General features: G+C 34.2%; 1 protein-coding gene and 1 long non-coding RNA gene across 4 annotated transcripts; one reads left to right on the top strand and one right to left on the bottom strand.

Annotated features, from left to right (window-relative positions):
* Positions 1–1297: 1297 nt before the first annotated feature.
* LOC149497757 (uncharacterized) lies at positions 1298–17808 on the bottom strand. 2 transcript variants are annotated; one of them, XR_016319977.1, is made up of 8 exons: positions 17349–17808; positions 17006–17132; positions 16235–16316; positions 10109–15425; positions 9766–9892; positions 8995–9076; positions 3008–8185; positions 1298–1542 (listed from the first exon to the last, which is right to left on the bottom strand). It is a non-coding gene; the product is annotated as an uncharacterized LOC149497757 (long non-coding RNA). The 2 variants fall into 2 exon arrangements; XR_016319976.1 differs by having other exon boundaries at positions 1298–1496.
* A 3258-nt stretch (positions 17809–21066) lies between these two features.
* Positions 21067–24475, top strand: LOC105645175 (Ankyrin repeat family protein). Of its 2 annotated transcripts, XM_012230703.4 has the most exons (7): positions 21070–21356; positions 21448–21933; positions 22203–22352; positions 22429–22527; positions 22746–22793; positions 23041–23477; positions 23676–24475. In XM_012230703.4, exons 1-7 carry the CDS (start codon positions 21275–21277, stop codon positions 24306–24308), a joined length of 1935 nt encoding a protein of 644 aa, XP_012086093.1. In that variant the 5' UTR covers positions 21070–21274; the 3' UTR covers positions 24309–24475. The 2 variants fall into 2 exon arrangements, with proteins under 2 accessions (XP_020539332.1, XP_012086093.1); XM_020683673.3 differs by lacking the exon at positions 22746–22793 and having other exon boundaries at positions 21067–21356.
* The last annotated feature ends 1162 nt before the right edge of the window (positions 24476–25637 follow it).

Genomic DNA, 25637 nt, shown 5'->3' with positions numbered 1-25637 from the left:
ATTGGAGAAATTTCTTTGGTAGGTGATCCGTTGGGAGGTGGATGCGTTAATAACACCTCTCCTAATCAGGCTTCCACCTCTCCTATAAATAGGAGATGGTGCTAGAGATTCAACACACCAAGCAGAGCGACAAAAAGAAAGATTTAGAGAGTTTGAGTTTTAGAAAGGGTTCGAAAACTCAGGGTAGAGAAAATAGTGAAGATAATTTGGGGTATTTTTGAGAAACACTTTTGAGCGCCACTATTTTGTATCACTCTCTTTGTAAGCCTACTATTTTTAATAGTAGAAGAAATATTCGGTTTTTGTCCCGTGGACGTAGCCCTAAACAGTTAAAGGGTCAACCACGTAAATATCTGTGTGTCATATTTCTATTTTTCCGCTGTGTTATTATTCTCGTAATTTTATTGTCGGGCCCTAACAAGTGGTATCAGAGCCGAAGGTTTACCGGATCCGTGGATATATTTTGAGAATAAATATACCACGACGACGAGAAAATTACGCCGAGTCCATTGGTGCAGTCCGTTCGAAAAGACGTTGCAGAATCGACTTAGTGATGAATAGTAAAATAGTAACTCAAAGTTGATGGTGAACAGTACTATTGGCGTTACTGATGCTTCGTTTCAAGTAAACCCAGCACTATTCACGCATAGAACTATTCACGTATACAGTTACTATCTACGAATACAGGTACTGTTTACGTATACTATTACTATTCAGGCATACAGTCATTATTCACGTATATTACTATTTATGTATACGGTTTCTGTTGGTGTTAATATTCTGCACAAGTCAAAAATGGACGACAGAACAACAAGCACAATGGTTAGACTCAACTTATCAAACTATGCAGTATGGAAGATATTAATGGAAGACCTTCTATGCTGCAAAGATCTTTTTGAAACAATTGAGTTGAAAGGGTGTAACACCCACCGACCAATCCCGGAGAACCAGACGGTGGATGCCACAATCGGTGCCGGAGCACCATCTTATGTCACTATAAAAGCTAGATCACAAATTAGAAGTGGTTAAATTTTCATAAGGAGGCAAGTAATTAACATTTTGTTTTTTTTTTTTTTGTTTTTTTTTTACAAAAATAATGTTTAAGGAAATTCCTATGAAAATTTCGCAAGAGTTTCCCCTAAAAATTAACTTGCCACACAAAAAAAATATACACACTTCCAATTTTCTCCAAACCCCCAAAACTCCAATTCAACACAACATACCACAAGCACTTCTAAATATCCATCAACATAATAATATTCGAAACACATTCTTTTCAAGGAATCTATAATCATCATACACCAAAAATATAATAAGATGTTATTTCCTTAAATAATCATAACTCTTAATACATGACAAACTTATTATATCCAACCTTTACAACACAATATTTATATACATGCCAAAAATCACCATTTACAAAATATCCTACCCAAAATGTGATATCTACTCTGATGCTCGTCCTCTGGTCTTGAAGAACACCCTCCGCTCCTAACCTGCGCGTGATAAAAATCAACGCGCTGAGTGGAAGACTCAGTGGTGCTAAATAACCAACAATTTAATTAACAATAATAGCCAAGGCAAAACTTAAATTACTCAACTATATAAATACAGAAATCGCATTCATTTAATTCAAATACTTTGAAAGCAATGAGAAGATTATAAATACAAATATGTCTTCATTCTTTTATAGCAACAATAAAATTTCATTTTTCGTTAAGGCTCATACTCATGCAGAATGAACATAAGCAGATTTGATCGTGGCCTATGTTAGCGCCACCCCCATCACATACTCGTGGCCTATGAAAGCACCACCGTGGCCTATGAAAGCACCACCCCCATCACACAATCATGGCCAATGAAAGCACCACCGTGGCCTATGAAAGCACCGCCCCATCACACAAATAAGCGCGTCCGCCTATTTATAAGGGCTGATAACCCTAGCATATGATCATAGCTTCACAATAACAAAATCCATCTCATCATACCACGTCTCAATCATGCATAGTAGAGCCCAAATAAAAATCATTCTTTCACAAAAGCAATAATTCTTAATCAAAACCTCTTCATTTAGTACTCATCAGTTCAAAAGTTTTACTCAAAACACTATAAATGTATATATACTTAATATAGTATAAAAGTACATAAATCAAGAACTTTTTAGCATTTCCAAAACTTGACCTCTGCTGGGTTTTTAACACATAATTTGAGTTATGGGTCTCCAAATTGAATGAAATCAGATTCATTAGAAAGCTAAGAAAAAATGCTACAAATGTTCAGAGGGGACCACAGCCCAGATCACAGAGTAAGATAACAAACAAAAGCTCAGAACACAGACCAACAGATCAGACCTGATTCAGCAGAACCAAGTCCAATGTTTCTTGAACTCCTACTTCACCAAACACTCAAATGAAACCAATCCAGAACGATAGAATTCTCAAGACACAGGGCAACAAATTTTATGAAGAACTCAGAACCTAATCTTATCATTATAGTGGTCAAAATGGGCACTCAATTTAGTAATGCATGTGGCCCGACACAACAGAGTCAGTTTGGGTGTTTCAGCCATAAGGTGAGCTATGTATCTCCAATTTGGACACAAGAGGATGGGTTGGAAAGATAAGAAGTAAAGCTATAACTTGTATGAAGAACATAAGACATTATGTTGCCATTTGAGTGGTCAAAATGGACAATAATTTCGGATATACAGGTAAGACATCATAACAGAACCAGTTTTGGTATTTCAATCATAAGTTGAGCTACAAGTATTGGAATTAGACATAAGAATATGTTTTGGAAAGCTGAGAAATAGAGCTACAACTTTCATGAAGAAGTCAGAAACAAATGGGAAGTATAAAGGGGTCAAAAATGAGTTCCAATCCCACGGCAGAACACATCTCACATTAAAATTCAGCAATTTTAACAAAACATACAAAGTTCCCAAAATATATTCAAAACCCTAACCATGTAAAACAACTTAAACAAGTGAAATTATGATTGCACTAACCTTATTAACAAGCTTGAATAAGCTTGGAAAGCCTTACTCCTTGGCTTTCTCTTTCCCCTTTGAGGATGGTCTCCAACCTCTTCAAAGCATGAAAAAATCAACATTACAAGCAAAACTTGACAAAAGAAATAGTTGGAGCATGATTTAATGCATCAATAACATGTCTAAACCATGAATTCTACTTAACAATTCACAAAACTCAAAAACCACAACTTACTTGCTTCAATGGTAACTTCACTTCTCTTTGCTTTTAATCACCAAACTCAACTTCTACTTCTTAATTCTTAAGGATTAAGTACTAATCTATGGTTTAATTAGGTAGTTTGGTGGTAAATTTGGAGGTAAGAAAATGAAGAAAATGAAAGAAGAAGGAAGAAGATGGAAATAGCGTGGAGAAGAGAAGAGAAGAAAACAAAAAGTGTTGTGGTGTTACTTTAAGTGCCAAAGTCAAATTTGACTTCCAAATTTCATGCAAAATGTGTGGCTAAGATCAAGTCCTAAGTAATCTCATCCAATGGCTCTAAATATTCCTCAAATAATTCTCTTCTACTTCTTATTTAACTCCACCAATTAATTAAATTAACTCCACTAAAATAATTCCTCATTTATTTCTTAATATACCACACTAGAAATATTATGCATTTAATATATAAACTCTCCAAAAATATTTATTAAATATTTTCTACCCACCTAAATCATGCAAACATGCTCCAAAAATAGTAAATAAAATATTAACTAAGCATAGTAATTTTTCTGGACTAAAATAATACCAAGTCCCGGATCGATGGTACTATTCACAGACCGGTAAATCACTATTACCGACACTAAAAGAAAAATCAGTCTGTTACAAAGGGGTCAGACCAACTTCAATAAATGAAAGCGATTGGAAGTCAATTAACAGAAAAGCAGTCGCAACCATCAGGCAGTCTGTTGAAATGAGCGTCATAAATCATATCGCTCATGAGAAAGATGCCTATTCAATTTGGAAGAAGTTGGAGGACATGTACGAGCGGAAGAATGCCCAGAACAAAGCTTTTTTTAATTAAAAAGCTTGTAAATCTAAAGTACAGAGATGGCAAAAGTGCTTCGGATCACTTGGGCAAATTTCAAGAAATAGTGAACCAACTGACGACGTCAAAAATAGTGTTTGACGACCAGGTGCAGGCACTATTCTTATTGAGTTCCTTGCCGGACAGTTGGGAGACGTTGACTGTTACCCTCAGTAATGTGTCAGAGGGGAATCTGACCTTAACCACTGTTAAGGAAAGCATTTTGAATGAAGAAACCAGACGTAAGGAGAATGGTACGAGTAGCAACTCAGATGCACTCCTTACAATTACAGAAAGGAGGGGGAGAAGCAAAACCAGATACCCCCAAAATCCAGACAAATGTGACAATTCACGAAGAAGATCCAAGTCAAGAAAAGGTGTCACTTGTTATCATTGTGGCAAGCTCGGTCACATCCAAAGGCACTGCAGAAAGTGGAAGAAGGAACGAGCCAAAGAAAATGATGAGGAAAAAGACGATACAGAGGTAGCTTCAGTAGCTATTGATGTTGACACACTTGGTGATGATAGTGCCTTGATTTCTCATGCTGGTCTCAGTGAGTGTTCCACTAGTCAACAATCTCTTTGGATTATTGACTCTGCATGTTCTTATCATATTTCATCAAAGAAGGAATATTTGTCATCACTTACCCTCGGAGATTACGGCCATGTCAAGACTTTGAATGGCACATATATGAAAAATTACGGCATTGGAACAGTATGCATCAAAACCAATGCCGGTTATGATCTCTGGTTGGAAGATGTGAGATACACTCCTACGGCAAACTTCAATCTGATCTCAATTCATTGTCTTGATGAATTGGGCTATGCAAATCTGTTTGTCAACAGAACGTGGAAGCTTTCCAAAGGGAACTTGGTGTTCGGTAGAGGAAGAAAGTTCAACACCCTCTATTACACCCAGGCCAAAGTTTGCACGGGAGTGGTGAATACAATTGAAGATTCATCTGTTGAGTTGTGGCACCAACGATTTGGTCATTTGAGTGAGAAAGGAATGGAGACTCTCACCAAGAAGAAAATGCTGTCTTTGAAAGGTTTGCCTCTAAAAATATGCACTGATTGTTTGTCTGGTAAACAACATAGAGTTTCCTTTCAAAGATCCCCTTCTCCTTCTAGAAAGCCTGGTATTCTAGAATTGGTACACACTGATGTTTGCTCTACGGGTGACAAATCCTTGAGTGGTTGTTTATATTACATCAGCTTTATTGATGATCATTCTAGAAAGGTGTGGGCTTTACCAATAAAGTCAAAAGACCAGGTGCTAGATATGTTTAAAGTCTTTCATGTTAGTGTTGAAAGACAAACGGGAAGAAAGCTAAAGTGTGTTAGAGCTGATAATGGTGGAGAGTACAGACGTCCATTTGAGAAGTATTGCTCAGAACATGGCATCAGACTTCAGAAGACAGTTCCCAAAACTCCACAACAGAATGGAGTTGCAGAGAGAATGAACAGGACCATTGTTGAAAGGGTTCGATGTATGCTCTCTCATGCTAAACTTCCGAAAACCTTTTGGGCTGAAGCAATGAATACTGCAGTTTACTTGATCAACCTTTCACCTTCAACCTCCCTCAACGGAGATGTACCAGAAAAGGTGTGGTCAGGGAAAAATATTTCTTACGATCATCTTAGAATATTTGGCTGCAGGGCTTTTGTTCATGTTCCAAAAGATGAAATATCCAAGCTTGATTCGAAGTCAAAGCAGTGTATCTTCTTAGGTTATGGAAATGATGATTTTGGGTACAGATTATGGGATCCAGTTGAAAAGAAGCTCATCAGAAGCAGAGATGTCGTATTCCTGGAAGACCAAACCATTGAAGACTTTGAGAAAAATGAAAAGCCAAAGTCTATCAATGTGTTTCCTGTTAGACTTGATGCAGAACCTCATGTAGCACCACAAAATGATGAAGAAGATGATGGTGAACCTGTTCAGAATGATGCTGAACCAGCTCAAATAGAAGAACTGCCTCAATTGAGAAGATCTGCGAGAGGCAGGATACCTTCCCAGAGATATTCTCCTAATGAGTATGACTTGTTGACTCAAGGGGGAGAACCAGAGAACTACCAGTAGGCAATGGAAGATTGTAAAAGAAATGAGTGGTTGAAAGCCATGCAAGATGAGATGGAGTCCTTGCATGAGAACCAAACTTATGAGCTGGTGAAACTGCCTCAAGGTAAGAAGGCACTGAAGAACAAATGGGTGTTCAGGTTGAAGACTGAACAAAACAACTCACAGCCGAGGTACAACGCAAGATTAGTTGTGAAGGGATTCGGTCAGAAGAAAGGAGTTGATTTTGAAGAAATTTTCTCACCCGTAGTCAAGATGTCTTTTATTAGAGTTGTGCTCAGTTTAGCAGCTAGCCTAAATTTGGAGATCGAGCAACTTGATGTAAAGACCGCTTTCCTCCATGGTGACTTAGAGGAGGAAATTTATATGGAGCAGCCAGAAGGGTTCAGAGTCAAAGGCAAAGAAAACTTGGTGTGTAAATTGCAGAAAAGCTTGTATGGCCTCAAACAAGCTCCCAGACAGTGTGGTACAAAAAGTTTGACTCTTTTATGGTAAATCACGGGTATGAAAAAACTACTTCTGATCATGGTGTATTTGTGAAGAAGTTCGTAGAAGGCGACTTTATTATTCTCTTGTTATATGTGGATGATATGCTTATTGTGGGCCAAGATGCTAAGAAAATTGAGAGCTTGAAAAAGGAGCTTGGAAAATCCTTTGCCATGAAGGATTTGGGATCGGCAAAACAGATTCTCGGCATGGAGATCTCTAGAGATAGGAAAAAGAGAAAGTTGTGGCTGTCTCAAGAGAAGTACATCGAGAAGATTCTCAGTAGATTCAATATGAGCAATGCGAAACCAGTTTGTACTCCACTTGCAGGTCATTTCAAATTAAGTCTTAGTCAATGTCCTTCAAGTGAAAAAGAAAAAGAAGAACTGAAGAAGATTCCTTATGCATCCGCCGTTGGCAGCTTGATGTACGCCATGGTATGCACAAGACCAGATATTGCTCATGCTGTTGGTGTTGTTAGCCGATTTCTTTCAAATCCAGGTAAAGAACACTGGAATGTGGTAAAGTGGATTCTCAGGTATCTTAAGGGCACTTCCAAAATCTGCTTATGTTTTGGTGATAATAGACCTGTGCTAGATGGTTACACAGATGCAGATATGGGTGGTGATGTTGATTCGCGCAAATCAACTTCTGGATATCTAATGAACTTTGCAGGAGTAGCAGTTTCTTATTAATCGAAATTACAAAAATGTGTTGCACTCTCATCCACTGAGGCGGAATATATCGCCATTACAGAAGCTAGCAAAGAACTCTTGTGGATGAAGAAATTCCTAAAAGAATTGGATATAGAACAAGAGAAGTACATTCTGCTATGTGATAGTCAAAGCGCGATACATCTCAGCAAGAATTCGACCTTTCATTCAAGGTCAAAGCACATTGATGTGAGGTATCATTGGATACGTGATGCGCTGGAGATGAAGTTATTTCAGATTGAAAAGATTCACACTGATAATAATGGCGCTGATATGATGACTAAAGCTTTACCTACGGAGAAACTTGTCACTTGCAGAAAGATAGTCGGTATGGCTAATGTCCTCACTTGAGTGTGCAGGGGGAGATTTGTTGTGCGGTGCCCACTCAGTGGGACCCACACTTTGTTGAAAATAAAAGATGGTAGGTGATCAACCACACGTAGTTGAAAAAAAAAAAAAAGAAAGAAGAAAATTGGAGAAATTTCTTTGGTAGGTGATCCGTTGGTAGGTGGACGCGTTAATCACGCATCCACCTGTCACGACCCATTTCCATGGACCGGACCGGCACTAGGACCTGGGTGGGCTTAAGGCCCCCGAAGCCCGTAGTAAGCCTAACTTATTTAAATCTCACTTTCTATTCATAATTATGGATTCAGGCCCATTAACATTTTATACATATGCATCCATAATGCAGTTCATATACTTAATATGGACTTTTACTATTTGTTTACAACCCAACTGGAATACAATTGCGGAACTCTACCTTTACATTCACATCGTTATTTCTATCATTAACAATCTTCTACAATAAGTGTCTCAACTCCATAGGGCTTTCCTTTCTTTCTATTACCTGAAAAAAATAGTAGGCAGGGATGAGCGCCAAACTCAATGAGTAGGGTTAGATAACCCTCTCACCCCACACAATCACACAGATGCTAAAATATTTTTATCCGGTTACCGTTTAATTATATGATCATGCACTTTGTCACACAAATGGCAATACAACAGCAATCACAAGTATTATCACCTTCATATAATCACATCACGTGGAAATTAGTCAATGGCACCACCTGAATCCCCAGCGAGCCGTCCTCACACATGGCTCGCCCTCTCATACATGTGCACCAGGGAGCCGATCCCCCATACGGCCAACTGGTCTAATCCTCACTGACCAGTCCTCTCATTGTTTTTCCATTCTCTCTTTTCTTTTCCATACCAACAGGAGGCAACCCGGTGGTCTCCATCCAATCTAGATCATCAAGTGCTCACAACAGGAGGCCACCCTGCGGGCTACAATCAAATCTAGATTATCAGGTGCGCAACAACAAGAAGCCATCTTGTGGTTTTCCATATAATCCATATCATCAGGTGCACACGGGGGCGCCGATCTCCCATTTTCCCGGCCGACGGTCAAATTCCATATCATATCATATTCAGGATCCATATCACAGACCGTCCTCACAAACCCATGGTGGTCCACGTCATCCCAATTCCACACAAACAAGGCACAGTATATTCATAGCACAAGTAATCAAACAATTTTTAATATCAAAGAATAGTGCATCATAATATGGCAATTCAACAAAATAATGCATGATAACATTTAGCCGTGAATGCATGAATGCAGGCGGATGATGCTAGTTATCTAACACTACTCACAGTTCTTTATTGTCCTTTAAAAGGACTGCCTTTTTAGCCACATGCTTCCAGCTTTTGTCCTCGCATTTTGTATTTTATAAGCCTTTAAAATAAACAAGAAAATTCTAAATAAGAATTTTAATTCAAAAACTTATATTTCACATTCGTTTATTTATTTTGGCTACCGGTCATTTAATTCACTTGTTATATATGCATATATATATCTAGGTTCTCTCATTTATATAAATAACTATTCTAATTTATAACCTTCAGATAAAATCTCTAATTATTCGGTGAGAAATATTATATAATGATAATTCTAATATTGTATAATATTTCTTAATACCTCAAATTTTCGTCGTCACTACTTCTTAAGAATAACTAATTTAATTCTTCATTAAGTGTTTTATTAAAAATTCGACAGCATTTCCTCTATAAACTGGACTATCCAAATTTTTTTCAAATTTTCACAAATCCACACACACAGCCCATCCATCGGGCAAATTCATATCCACTAATCCCGTCCGCCATATCCATCATTTATTCGGTCACTTAATTCACATAATCCATTATAATTAATTGTTATATAACTATTTATTTGTTAATAAAATTCCTAAAATTTATTATTAGCTAGGAATATATTTTTTTTTGTACCAACCTTATAGTTATAATTAATATTCATAAAATCTATTTAATAATATTTAATTTAATTTACTTAAATACTTAATTAAGTTCATTAATTAATTAATTCAGAATTTATTCAAAAATTGCGGATTAAGCTTTAGAGTGTACCGATTTAAAATCAAATTTCATTTCCGTGTTCCGCACGAAGAGGAGAGCATTCTGTCCCTTGAAGTCTCGCCGGCCGGTCGCCGGACCGCCGCCGCCGCCACCGTGCACGGTGGCCGGAAAATTTAACCTTCACCAAAATTGACAAACAATACATCATTTTATTCGTTTCGATGAGAGGATCACTAATATGTGTTCAAATCAAGGTGGGTGTGAACCAGTTGGCCGGAAATTGGGCGGAAAGGTTCGGTGATACCCATTTTGGGTTTTCCGATTCCGGCTATTACAGTCGACGAGGAGGCCATCAAATGAAAGAGGAAGAAGAGAGGAGTCATTTGGTACTCACCTTGTGTCCAAGGCTTGCCTGAAACGGCGTGAATCGTCGGAAAAAGGTGTCCAAAACTTCAAGCTCTTCCCCTTCAAAATAGACACAATTTCAGTTCAAATCTAAGCTATAATCTTCTTCCTCACGTTGAGTAGATATTTTTAGAGTATTCATTTGCTGAATTTGGTGGCCGGAGGAAGGAGATCGAAGGAGAGGAAGGAGGAGGAGGAGGAGGAGGCCACGCTACTGGAGAAGGAGAAGGAAGAAAAGAAAAGAAAAGAAAAAGAAAGAAAAAGAAAAGAAAAGTGGGCCGATCCGGTTCGATTCGAACCGGTTCGGTCTGATTCAGTGATTTGGTCTCATTTCGTTTGGTTTTTCGAGTTTTCCAATCGATTTTCGGATCCTTCGTGTGGTTCTCGACAAATTAAATTGATTTTTAGGTCCGGTTTAATTTATTTTGATTATTTTAGTTAGGTTCTATAACATTCCTTCAATTTACTTAATGTTAATATTAATAATCATATATATATATATATATATATATATATATATATATATATATATATACATTTTTTTTTTTTTTTTTTTTGATAAATTTCGATAATGTGTTTTGGGCTTGAGCCCAACTTCGTAAACTTGGGCTTGAATTGAGGCTATTTTATACTTGCAGTCCACATGATTAAAATTTCTGATTTTTGATTTAATAAAAATTCAAAAGTTTCGAAAATAAGAATTCGGGGTATTACAATCTCCCCCCCTTAAGACAATTCGTCCTCGAATTGAATCTAGTGGGAAAGAATAAGAATGGATGCATGGGGAATTTTAAAGTCACAAGAAATTGCTTCCACTACCAAGGAGACAGCTCAAAAGCGAAAATACAGATCGAGGAAAGGCAGTGAATGGGGTATTCGGGTTGTACTTCTACAGCCAATTATCATATTTAGAATAAAATTTCGTTCAAGCTACATAGTACCACCTAGCTGTAGCTTATAAGGAGTTTTATTACATTAATCTTCAATACTATCATCGTTCGGCTATTGGAATCTTTAGAAAATCGTTCTTTAAATAAAAATCTTATAATTAATCGAGTTTTTCAATAAAATGCTTAATATATATATCTATGTTCCCCAAGATTATTTAATTTCATTTGAAAATTAAATTTTATTACGCATTCCTTTATGAAATCCAAATATATAATGTAAAATAAATTTGAAATTTAATTTATTTATTATAAAACTTGATTTATTTAATTTACATATGTTATGACTAAATATTTGCTTAATCAAAGTTGAAAAACTATTACTATAATCCAAAATTTTAAGATTTTTTTTTTTTTTTTTTTTTTTTCACGACTTATCCGATTACTATTGTTTCAATCTAATCTTTATTATTTTCTTAAGTCCCGATCTAACGCTTTCTTACAATTTCAACATCACACCAATTAAGAAAACATCAATAACTCAATTTCTTTCACCCAACTCTGCGTCAACTAAATAATTTATTCGTTTCCATATGAAAGTTCAATTTATGCCTTAATTATGAAATGATAGCAAGGCCCTAATTAGCCCTTATAATACTTAAGCTAATCGTTAAATTTTTCCATCCAAGTTTTAAAATATAGTATCAATTTATTTATCTCATCCTTACTTATTTATGTCTAGCAAGGTATTTATGATTTCCTTAAATTTATCCATGTAACCTTATCATTTCTAGTTTCTCAGGTTAGCACACTGCCACCTGGTATTATTATCTAGACCTCGACTGAGTTCTGGTCCTTCCTCCTTTCGCTGACATGTCAAAATTTTTATCCATTACCTTACGATTCACTTCACTAGCTTCTTTTATTCTCTTTTCTGTAAGGATTTAAATTTATTAATTGTTATACTTATTGAAAAGCCTGAAGAAATTAATTGCCACATATTTCCATTGAACTCCAAAATATCCTCTAGAGTTAAATACTTTTCTTATGATCTCATAAATTACGAGAAAATTTAAATTTTCACATCAAATCTCTTTAGTTCTGATTTGTCACAATTTACTACAGTTAAAAAGGTATAGTACTAAAATTTTCAATTCTAAATGTATCTATTTCTAAGTTTTCTTGATTTGTATTTCTTATTCTTGAGAAAATTTCCATTTTAATGAGTTCATTTATAATAATAGTCTACAACACTAATTATCTCATATCAGGCATTTCATCAAATGTGTCTACTAAAGATTTTTGAGTAACTTAAGAGTCCTCATTTATTCATATTTCCACTATACATTGTTTCACCGTTATAAATTATTAGATTAATTGTTTATTCAAAATTCGACTAATGAGTTGACAACTACAGCCTAGGTTGACCATCCTATGGGTAACTGACTATTTAAAAACTTTCAAAATAATTTTCCTTTCCAACTTTTAAAACATCGGCATGTCACTCACACAAAACCTTGAAATTCTTTTAATAGAAATTTGCATTTACTTTTATTTTAAACCAGTCTCAATCGTGGTATAAAAAAATATTTTTATAAAGTTTGAAAATCAACACTCATTGTATTTTCTAAAACCTTTTGGTATTTAACAAAAATGAATTGTCTATCTCCACGAGGACAATCCTTAAATCATCTAGTTCCAGTCTACTGTTACATATTTCATCCCTAAATGATCCTCTTAAACCAAGAATATTCTAATCTCCATCATTACTATTCCTTTCGCTATTACTAGTCTCTCAAGTAGACTGGTCCACACCTTAAATTTTCCCAAAAGTTATTTTCAGTAGTGATTTATATTTATATTTATATTTATATTTATATTATTATTTTATCTTTATTTATTTCGTTACTTATTTTATCATCATTTTTTTTTATATATATATATATATATGTATATTTCTTACATCTGAATTTTACTTCTTTCCCAATTTGTTTCTAATTATTTATTCTAGTATTTCACAGTAGATAAATTAATTGATCATCATTGGCTTTTCTATTATTTAACATCCCCCTAGTTCTATCCAAGTTCTTTAGCTGTTTGATTCATTTTAATCTTTCTTTTATCATTCATGTCTCCTTAGTGTACCCAACCTCATTTAAGTCCTATCCCTGAAAGAGTTTAATGCTGGGTACATGAATCTATGGCGTGTAACCGTTATTCTACACAAAATTTAATTCCGTCGTAAGGTCATTATTTCTTGAATTTCTTATTCTAAATTTTTTTTTTTTTTTTTTATCTCTACTTCATCATTATGAGTTATCTTTGACCTTTATTCTGTTCCAAATTTATTAACTTTTATTTTATTTTATTTTAGCACCTCGATCTAAATTTGTACTTAATTCTTTAAAGCAGGTTTTATACACGTTTCTTATCATTACCTTAGATTAATAAATGGTATTAGTCCTTTCTACATAACTCTCTACCTAGATACATCCAATTTCCTTAATTTATTAAGCTTCCTACAGCATCCACGTTCCTTTCCCCATTCATTCCCCATTATTCATCATCTTCTACATTCATTTTATTATAATAGATTTATGAACTTAGTCTAGCCCTTTAAGCATCCTACATGTGCTAGGATCTTAATTATATAATATCTAATACACTTACTACACTTTCACCTTATAAAATTTTAGATTATACCAACTATCCCTTAGTTACACATTAGTTCCATAAGTCTATTATCGATTCAATCTAATTGCTCATTTTATTATAAAAGATTCATAATTATTTCATGGCTTGTAATTACTTCTATTAACTATTAGTCAATCTTTTCCATATTAATCAAATTTTTGATTCAAACTTTTGCCCAATTATTTACCAACCAATTTTACTTTTAATTCTATATTAAAACACCCAAAATCTTACCCTTCATACTAGTTGTGCAAAGGAAGTTTTACCCATTTCCTTATTATATTCTGCCTCACCTCAATATGACCTATCCAGTTAAAAATTATTTTCTTCATATTTAATAACATAATTAGTTTACCTTTGTCTTTTATTTTAATTTCATTGCTCTATTTAAATTCTATATATCGAAATTCACCTCAATCAATACTTTTTAAGACACAAATTATTATTTCCACGTCTAACTCTATTTAATTTTTCCAATAAGTCTCTATCCTCCTTAATGTTATGCTTAAGTAAGTTACAAATTTTCTCTTTACATCCTTAAGTTTCGCTTGGTTAATTGAGGATTTCTTGTCTAGTATGACTATTTGTTCTAAATCCTTCTTTTGCTAACCCTTAATTTAATGTACATTACAATTTTCACTTTTTATCCCCTAACAGTAACATTTCTAGAATTTAATCTATATCTTAATTGAAATTTTAATTCAAATTCATATTCTATACCATTTATTATTAATTTATCAATATTAATTTCTATAGGCCTAATTTAGTCCTCGGGATAGACAATATGATAAAATAAATCAAACATGCAATCATTGTAAATAATTTAAATTCTAAAATCAGATAAATTTTTTTTTTTTTTGACATGCCGACAAAACAATAAAACCAAGCAATTAATTGCAACTTCAAAACAATTTCCAATAAGCAAATAATAAAACATGTTTCTCAAATCATAGTTCAAATAAATTTACTTTCTTATTGTCTTTAAAACTCCGAATTCTTTTCTAAATAATTTCAATTTTTTTTTTTTTTTTCTTTTTTGAAGCAGTGTCTCTTGTCGAATCATGGTGTAATGGGTGATCAGGCCATTACACCAATTTCCAACTGATCTTCTGCTTCAAAATAGATGGAGGGGATTTAGCAAAACTCGAAATGTTTATTTTATAAACGTCAGTTACCCGGACCTTTTTATGATTTACTATTACTTATATACATTTAATTCTCATCCTAAGTTTCATATAGATTTCCTTCCATCCTCGTGCACGATGCGTCCACCGGCACTAAAATGGAATTCAATCCAGACTACACCTCCTTTGTTGGTTACGGCCGATCCCAACATAGGAGCTCTCTATTTAATTTCCTATGTTCCGCAATTGATTCCTAAGGCCCGACTTATGCTCTGATACCAACTTTGTCACGACCCATTTCCATGGACCGGACCGGCACTAGGACCTGGGTGGGCTTAAGGCCCCCGAAGCCCGTAGTAAGCCTAACTTATTTAAATCTCACTTTCTATTCATAATTATGGATTCAGGCCCATTAACATTTTATACATATGCATCCATAATGCAGTTCATATACTTAATATGGACTTTTACTATTTGTTTACAACCCAACTGGAATACAATTGCGGAACTCTACCTTTACATTCACATCGTTATTTCTATCATTAACAATCTTCTACAATAAGTGTCTCAACTCCATAGGGCTTTCCTTTCTTTCTATTACCTGAAAAAAATAGTAGGCAGGGATGAGCGCCAAACTCAATGAGTAGGGTTAGATAACCCTCTCACCCCACACAATCACACAGATGCTAAAATATTTTTATCCGGTTACCGTTTAATTATATGATCATGCACTTTGTCACACAAATGGCAATACAACAGCAATCACAAGTATTATCACCTTCATATAATCACATCACGTGGAAATTAGTCAATGGCACCACCTGAATCCCCAGCGAGCCGTCCTCACACATGGCTCGCCCTCTCATACATGTGCACCAGGGAGCCGATCCCCCATACGGCCAACTGGTCTAATCCTCACTGACCAGTCCTCTCATTGTTTTTCCATTCTCTCTTTTCTTTTCCATACCAACAGGAGGCAACCCGGTGGTCTCCATCCAATCTAGATCATCAAGTGCTCACAACAGGAGGCCACCCTGCGGGCTACAATCAAATCTAGATTATCAGGTGCGCAACAACAAGAAGCCATCCTGTGGTTTTCCATATAATCCATATCATCAGGTGCACACGGGGGCGCCGATCTCCCATTTTCCCGGCCGACGGTCAAATTCCATATCATATCATATTCAGGATCCATATCACAGACCGTCCTCACAAACCCATGGTGGTCCACGTCATCCCAATTCCACACAAACAAGGCACAGTATATTCATAGCACAAGTAATCAAACAATTTTTAATATCAAAGAATAGTGCATCATAATATGGCAATTCAACAAAATAATGCATGATAACATTTAGCCGTGAATGCATGAATGCAGGCGGATGATGCTAGTTATCTAACACTACTCACAGTTCTTTATTGTCCTTTAAAAGGACTGCCTTTTTAGCCACATGCTTCCAGCTTTTGTCCTCGCATTTTGTATTTTATAAGCCTTTAAAATAAACAAGAAAATTCTAAATAAGAATTTTAATTCAAAAACTTATATTTCACATTCGTTTATTTATTTTGGCTACCGGTCATTTAATTCACTTGTTATATATGCATATATATATCTAGGTTCTCTCATTTATATAAATAACTATTCTAATTTATAACCTTCAGATAAAATCTCTAATTATTCGGTGAGAAATATTATATAATGATAATTCTAATATTGTATAATATTTCTTAATACCTCAAATTTTCGTCGTCACTACTTCTTAAGAATAACTAATTTAATTCTTCATTAAGTGTTTTATTAAAAATTCGACAGCATTTCCTCTATAAACTGGACTATCCAAATTTTTTTCAAATTTTCACAAATCCACACACACAGCCCATCCATCGGGCAAATTCATATCCACTAATCCCGTCCGCCATATCCATCATTTATTCGGTCACTTAATTCACATAATCCATTATAATTAATTGTTATATAACTATTTATTTGTTAATAAAATTCCTAAAATTTATTATTAGCTAGGAATATATTTTTTTTTGTACCAACCTTATAGTTATAATTAATATTCATAAAATCTATTTAATAATATTTAATTTAATTTACTTAAATACTTAATTAAGTTCATTAATTAATTAATTCAGAATTTATTCAAAAATTGCGGATTAAGCTTTAGAGTGTACCGATTTAAAATCAAATTTCATTTCCGTGTTCCGCACGAAGAGGAGAGCATTCTGTCCCTTGAAGTCTCGCCGGCCGGTCGCCGGACCGCCGCCGCCGCCACCGTGCACGGTGGCCGGAAAATTTAACCTTCACCAAAATTGACAAACAATACATCATTTTATTCGTTTCGATGAGAGGATCACTAATATGTGTTCAAATCAAGGTGGGTGTGAACCAGTTGGCCGGAAATTGGGCGGAAAGGTTCGGTGATACCCATTTTGGGTTTTCCGATTCCGGCTATTACAGTCGACGAGGAGGCCATCAAATGAAAGAGGAAGAAGAGAGGAGTCATTTGGTACTCACCTTGTGTCCAAGGCTTGCCTGAAACGGCGTGAATCGTCGGAAAAAGGTGTCCAAAACTTCAAGCTCTTCCCCTTCAAAATAGACACAATTTCAGTTCAAATCTAAGCTATAATCTTCTTCCTCACGTTGAGTAGATATTTTTAGAGTATTCATTTGCTGAATTTGGTGGCCGGAGGAAGGAGATCGAAGGAGAGGAAGGAGGAGGAGGAGGAGGAGGCCACGCTACTGGAGAAGGAGAAGGAAGAAAAGAAAAGAAAAGAAAAAGAAAGAAAAAGAAAAGAAAAGTGGGCCGATCCGGTTCGATTCGAACCGGTTCGGTCTGATTCAGTGATTTGGTCTCATTTCGTTTGGTTTTTCGAGTTTTCCAATCGATTTTCGGATCCTTCGTGTGGTTCTCGACAAATTAAATTGATTTTTAGGTCCGGTTTAATTTATTTTGATTATTTTAGTTAGGTTCTATAACATTCCTTCAATTTACTTAATGTTAATATTAATAATCATATATATATATATATATATATATATATATATATATATATATATATATATATATATACATTTTTTTTTTTTTTTTTTTTGATAAATTTCGATAATGTGTTTTGGGCTTGAGCCCAACTTCGTAAACTTGGGCTTGAATTGAGGCTATTTTATACTTGCAGTCCACATGATTAAAATTTCTGATTTTTGATTTAATAAAAATTCAAAAGTTTCGAAAATAAGAATTCGGGGTATTACACCACCTCTCCTAATCAGGCTTCCACCTCTCCTATAAATAGGAGATGGTGCTAGAGTTTCAACACACCAAGCAGAGCGACAGAAAGAAAGATTTAGAGAGTTTGAGTTTTAGAAAGAGTTCTAAAACTCAGGGTAAAGAAAATAGTGAACATAATTTGGAGTGTTTTTGGAAAACACTTTTGAGCGCCACTATTTTGTATCACTCTCTTTGTAAGCCTACTATTTTTAACAGTAGAAGAAATATTCGGTTTTTGTCTCGTAGACGTAGCCTTAAACAGTTAAAGGGTGAACCACGTAAATATCTGTGTGTCATATTTCTATTTTTTCACTGTGTTATTATTCTCGTAATTTTATTGCCGGGCCCTAACACTATCTATTAATATCAAACTCAAATTAGGCTTGCCTATGTGGAAAGATGTTCAAACGACATCATATAAGATTATTTTTCCATTTTAATTCGATCAAGCCAATACTATGCCATTTTGGTATTCTATTTTTAAAATTTTTATTTTTGATGTGACTTACTCTTCCCTTAATTGGATCCACTGACATTGTCAATATTATTCTAACGACACAGGGCAATGCTATTATTGCAATTAAAAATTAATTTCACAACATCAATTGCCAAAATTAAAAAAAGAAAAAATAATTATTTCATCAGTTATTAAAATAGAAAATTAAAAAAAAAAAATTTAAACATCAAACTTTACAATTATCAAAAAAGAAAAAGTTACAAGACCAAGATCATTAATTATAGAATGCCCTTTATTTCTCTCATTTTCTGAATCCATAAATAAACGGTAAATTCTTCTCAATAGATATGAGACATAACTAACAGAAGTAGGGGTATACATTGATTTGGAATACACCAATCTAAATCGAATTTCAATTTTAAAAGGAATTTTAGAATATGGCGAATTTAAAATGAAATGTATTTTTTAAATTAGTGATATAGAAATATGAAACGAAAAACTATTAGAAAAAACTATTAGAAAATTCTATATTCCAATCCATATACCGAATTTTTACTTTTTTTTCTTTTTTAGTTTTAGTTATATACCTAATAATAAAATGTTAAACTTGAGTAAAATATTTTTAAATTTTCATTTTTATTGTGCTTGACAAGAAAATTTCTTTTTAATGAAAACTTTGAAAATCTTCTGAAATTTTTTATATGAATTGCTCTTTTGGTCTATTTTTACTTTTAATTCTTATTTCTCTTTCTATTTCTTGTTTTGAATTTTATTATATCCATTTTATAGTCGCACTAACTTTATGTTTTTTGTATTCTTCATTACTAATTAAATGGAAAGTTGTCCTCATCAATAAGTTTGAATGTCTTGTTTTATTGCAATTTGATGTGTTTTTTAATATTTATATCTAATTTTAAATAATTATATTGATTGTTTTTTATTAAATTTAAATATTTGTATCTTAAAATATATCATAATAGATTTATATTTATAGTTGAGAAAAGTGAAATTACCAAATTTCAAACTAAATTTTCATAAAATAGTATGGAATGAAATTTTAATTTCAAAAATTATTTCGAATAGAATGGAATATAATTTTAAATTTCAAAATATTTTAAATGAAAAGGATTGAGTGTCATTCTATGCCGTTTCAATTACACCCATAGACAGGAGGATAAGATATCTAATAGCTTATTTCCCTCATATTTTTGATATAAAAAAATGAATTAACCTTTTTCTTTAATTTGTTTTCCAACAAAGATAAAGTATACGCCAATAAGGTATTGCCTTAGTAGTAAAGGCGAAAGCTTTGAAATCAAAAGGTCTCAAGTTCTGTCTTCACCCTCATCCAATTGTTCAAATATTACCTTCTATTTATTATGGGCTCTCCTCAATGGAATTAGGCACTACCTTATAATATATTGATGTGTTGAGTTTGAAACTTGCTTAAATTGCTGAAAATAGGGTAAAGTATATGAAAAAAGCAATTTTTTTAAAGGAAAGGAAGAAAAAAAAATGGAAGTATGAAACAATTCTTTAATTAGGGACTAATTCAAGGGAATGATTGATGCATAATTGCATATGTATGGATTGAAAGGTCATACTCAAACATGTAAAGATGTTATCATTTAAAGTTTGATATCTTAGTAAAACATAAATGCCCTATGCATAAATTTATCCTTGAAATTTATGTGATTTGGCTTGTGACATTTTAAGTTTGCAAGAGACCTATTATGATCCTATACTTTAGCATTTTATCCAAATTAAATTACTTTGTTAATAGTTTAATCACGACCTTGTACTTTTACATTTTATTTTAGCGAAGACATAATTATCTCTGAAATGCAAAAGTATAGGGTCACAATAAGTCTTCTGCAAACTTGAGATGCCACAAGACAAATCGTCTAAATTTCAAGGGTAAATCTATGCAAATAATGAATAGAATAAAAAAAGAAGAAGGAAAACAGTGTATAATCTCTGGAATCATTATTGCTAGCAGCATATATAACTCTTCAGAAGAATCTTCTTTTTTTCTTTTTCAACAATTCTTCTTCTTCTTCTTCTTTTCCAGTTGGGACCATTTCTTTTTCGTTTCCAGCTACATAGCCTTACTTTTTTTTCCATTGTTCATAACCACAAGCATATTAGTTGCATCTATATTCTCATTTCTCAAGCTACCCTCTTTACATTTCATGAGCTCATTTATTGGAAGAAGCAAAATAAATTGAAAAATCCTTTTCATTTCCAATTGCACTTAGTTTTCTTTTACTTTTAGTCATTTGCTCCCATTAATTTAAGTGTTGAAAAGTTAATCTCCGTGATTTAAAATCTTGGCTTCGCGATTAAAAGTTTTCTATTACAAAATAGTTAATCAACTATTAGGCTACTTATTGCCTAATGACCAAATCTTCTTTTTCTTTAAATTGGCATTTCCTTTATGCTTTAATTGCCTTGTAATATGCCTCCATTCTCTCTGGATCCGCTTTTGGTGTTCACATTTGTCTGCAACCGAAAGACAATGTGAGCTGTGGCATAAATCTTTCTTTAATTTGCATTTTTGAGCTTTCATCATTATATGTTAAACTCACTCACATTATATCTCAAATATTCCCAACACACACACACACACACATATTTATATAAATTTACTTGCTAGATACCACATTAATCAAATATACATATCTCCATTCCTAGAAGATCATCAAGTCTTCTGGCGATATGGCCTCGAGGAATGTACTTCCACGCAGGGCAAAATCACAGTTTTTAGCATTAGAGCAGGAAAGCTCGGGTCATGATCAAGGTAATCAAATAATCTCCAATTCCCAGCTCCTTTTTCATCACGGCTTTCCAAATGTATCTTTATTTTAAGTATTTATCCAAAACTTTGGCAGAGGTAAAAGATAGAGAGTACCTTCAAAATCTGGCTCTATATAAGGCAGTTGACAATGGCGATTGGGAGGCTGCAGAGAACTTCCTTGAACAACATCCGAACGCAGTGACTGCTAGTCTTTCAGCGGATGACGACACAGCTCTCCACGTAGCAGTGCTAGCAGGCCACGTAGATATCGTAAGAGAGTTGATCAAACGGTTAAGCCCAGAGGATCTAGCAATCAAAAACAAAACAAATGCCACTGCCCTTAATTATGCTGCTATTGGAGGGATTACAAAGATAGCCGAGGACTTGGTCGAAAAGCAGAAGGATTTGCTCACCATTCCTAACCAGAATGACCAAATACCTGTTGTTGTAGCTTCTCTTTATGGTCATAAAGAAATGGTTCGTTACCTTTATAATGAGAGTCCCAAAGAGGAGCTTAGTCCTCAAAAAGGCAAAAATGGAGTTATGCTTCTCACTGCTTGTATCATTGATGAACTCTATGGTAAGTTTACACTAGAAATGCATTTGATTTTGTTGCATTATATTCCATTATAGTTGCCAAAAGAAGCCATATCATCAATATCTTTCTATTTAGATGGTCAAACCATCTACTAATATATAGAGGGCGTTGGTTGGAATAATAAGCAGTGTTAATCAAAGTGAGATCACGAGTTTAATCCCAAGAAGACACATGTTAGGAGGATAAAATAATCTTTATACTCTCCGACTCCAGAGGTCCTCATTACTTTTTCGTTTTATATATTGATATAGATATTGCTTTGGATTTGCTTCAACATCACCCACAATTGGCATTTGAGCAAGACACTGATAAAGATACAGCACTTGAGATGTTGGCTCAGAAACCATCTGCGTTTCTCAGTGGAAGTGACCTTTCTCTATGGCAACTTTGGATATATAAATGTACCTTTCTCAACTAATAACTTTAACTTTAACTTGATGAGTTGCTTGATTGATCCCCTATTATTTCTTCTTGAAGCTATTCGTGTTGCTCATCCTCAACCCTCCAATAGCAACCATGGCGACATTGAAAGACCCCTTAGTGGACCGGCTGTGCAGAAAAATGTCATTCGACGAGGTATGTTATTAATACAGCTATGTTTGGTAAGTCAAAATAAAATGTAACACGATGCTATCAGATACATTTTTAGTATAAAACCCAAATTAATATCATAATTTTAATAAAAACTTATCTATTAAAAATTACTCTTTTATCCACATTTTTATCAGATGATATATATTTCTTTTTATCATGTTATTTACATTATATTCCATAATCGCTCACCAAATGTGCAGCATTTCACCAATTGTTGGTAGTGGTGTCAAAATGCCTCAAACCGTTTGGTAAGTAATAACATCTAATACCTACCTTAACTCCTCATAATTTTATTTACTTATTTACATAAGCCTGTCACAAAACTTTTCATATTTTAAATTTTTAACTATTAAATCCTTCAATATGAAAATTTGTTTACAATTCTACCCTACTGGTCAAAATTGAACAAATAATAATACTTTTATTGTTTATCTAAGTTAAAAATAATTTTTATAACTTTTTCCTCTCGCTTTCCAACCTTGTTTTTGCTTACAGTTCCAGGAATCAAGCATTTGTATAACCTAAAGTTGACACATGCCCAAGCACAAGAACTTTTGTGCTGCATTTGCGACCAACTGTCAACTCTACACAAATCAGAATTTGAACAACTTGGAGTTATTAGAGCCATATTTAAAGCTGTTAAGCATGGAATTGTAGAGATCATTGTAGAGATGACAAGACAGTATCCTGATATAATATGGTGCGAGGACGAAAATGAGAGAGGTATATTTTTATATGCAACTTTGCAACGCCAAGAAAAGATTTTCAGTCTTATTTATAAAATGGGTGCAAAGAAGAATTCCATGGCAACTTCTTGGGACAAGTTTCATAACAATATTTTGCATCAAGCTGCATTCTTGGCACCTTCCTCCCGGCTTGATCTCGTTTCAGGTGCAGCATTGCAAATGCAAAGGGAACTTCAATGGTACAAGGTAATTAATATACTAAAATTTAGCAGAAGTCACATTGGCCAAATAAATATTTTTTGCCATATATAATTTTTTACGGGTTTTAGAACTAATTTGGAGAAAAAGAATTAATTTTCTTAATTAATTTTGAATCAATTGATTGAACCTGTCTCTGTCTCTCTCTCTCTCTCTCTACTTTCTTTTTGTTTAATTATATGGCAGGAAGTGGAGAGGATTGCACAACCAAAATATAAAGAGATGCACAACAAACAACACAAGACTCCTGGCACTTTATTTACAGAATCACATAAGAAATTAGTTGACGAAGGTGAGAAATGGATGAAAGACACAGCCGAATCGAGCACAGTTGTGGCTGCTCTTATCGCGACAATTATGTTTTCTGCAATCTTTACAGCTCCAGGAGGTTATGATCAATACAGTGGCCTGCCTCTGTACTTGTATCAGGATTTATTCATGGTTTTTATAGTATCCGACGCGATGTCATTATTCGCTTCCACATCTTCGTTGTTGATGTTCTTGGGGATCCTGACAGCGCGGTATGGAGAAGAAGATTTTCTCAAGTCCTTGCCCACAAAGTTGATAATAGGGTTATCCACACTTTTCTTTTCTATAGCAACTATGATGATAACATTTGGAGTAACTCTTGTCATTTTTCTTCGCCAACGTATGCCTTGGGTTTCATTTCCAATAATTCTGCTGGCTAGTCTTCCAGTCACTCTTTTTGCTCTTCAGCAATTTCCTCTTCTTGTGGAGATTTTCCTGTCTACTCATGGACCTGGCATTTTTGACAAGCCAAAGAAGAGGTGGTGCTTTTGGGGTTTAGGTAGAGACTAGGAGTATCGAGATTTTGTTATATATAAATAAAAATATTATTTTTATGGGTTTTTGTTATTTTGATTATTTATTTAGTTAGTTATTTAGGGTAGTGCTTGTTGCTACTAGTTGGTAGAGAATTTTTCTTGGATCCTGTCAGAAAATTTTGGACAAATGGGTATTTATTACCTACTCTCCACCATTTATTATTATTATTATTATTATTATTATTATTATTACTACTGAATAAATAATAAATCACGGTACCAATCTGGTTATAAGCTCTTTGACCATAGAATCAGGTTTAAATTTCTTCTCTCCAATAATAATAATAATAATAAAAAAGAAAAGAAAAAGAGATACAGTTTATGTAGGATGACCATTGATTCTTCTTCATCATGTTAGTGTTGTGCGATGCCCACTCAAGTGGGACCCACAATAAATTTGAAAAGAAAAAAAAAAGGAAAACGATTTGAAAATGTCAAAAGTTGGCAGAAGGTTGGCAACCAACCATTACCTAAATGGATAGCCGTGTGTAACTCACACACGATTCTTGCATTACCTCTCCTATAAATAGAAGAGGATTTGCTTCATTGGAAGTACACACACCAGAAAGAAATATGATGGGTTTCCTAAAATTAGGGGAGAGAAAAACAGTGAGGAAATTATTATGGGGTGGTTTTGGAAAACACTTTGTGTGCCACTATTTTTGTATTACTCTCTTTGTGTACCTACTATTTTTTAATAGTGAAAGAATTATTCGGAGTTTGTCCCGTGGACGTAGCCCTAAACAGTTGAGGGTGAACCGCGTAAATTTCTGTGTGTTCCATTTCTGTGTGTCCCATTTCTATTATTCCGCTGCGTTAATTTTCTCTTAATCGGTTAAAAGGGCCCAACGAGTGGTATCAGAGCTGATTCCTAACAAGTGGTATCAGAGCCGAAGGTTTCGGCAGGTCTAGCTGGTCAAATAGCGGTACCGGATCCGTGGATATATTTTGAAAATAAATATACCACGATGAAGAGAAAATTACGACGAGTCCATTGGTGCTATCCGCTCGGAAAGACGTTGTAGACTTGAGTTAGTGATGAATGGTAAAATAGTAACTCAAAGTTGATGGTGAATAATTACTATTGGCGTTACTGTTGCTGAGTCCGTTTCAAGTAAGCCAGCACTATTCACGCATAGTACTATTTACGTGTACAGATACTATTCATGTATACAGTTACTATTCAAGTAGACTATTACTATTCATGGTCACTATTGACGTATACTGCTGTTCATGTATACGGTTTATGTTGGTGATGATATTCTGCACAAGTCAAAATGGACAAGCAAAATGATCAGTCTAA

Source organism: Jatropha curcas, chromosome 3 (assembly GCF_041381405.1).
Source record: "Jatropha curcas cultivar XTBG-Jc1 chromosome 3, XTBG_Jcur_1.0, whole genome shotgun sequence".
Lineage (NCBI taxonomy): Eukaryota > Viridiplantae > Streptophyta > Magnoliopsida > Malpighiales > Euphorbiaceae > Jatropha > Jatropha curcas.
Note: the sequence above shows the minus strand (reverse complement) of the source record. Positions and strands in the feature narration are given on the sequence as shown.

Excerpts from the sequence above, each read along its gene's own strand:
- LOC105645175 (XM_012230703.4), top strand. The coding sequence starts at position 21,275 with ATGGCCTCGAGGAATGTACTTCCACGCAGGGCAAAATCACAGTTTTTA. Across the intron at positions 22,794-23,040 it reads AAAATGCCTCAAACCGTTTG|TTCCAGGAATCAAGCATTTG; the intron begins GTAAGTAATAAC and ends TTTTGCTTACAG. Across the intron at positions 23,478-23,675 it reads GGGAACTTCAATGGTACAAG|GAAGTGGAGAGGATTGCACA; the intron begins GTAATTAATATA and ends ATTATATGGCAG.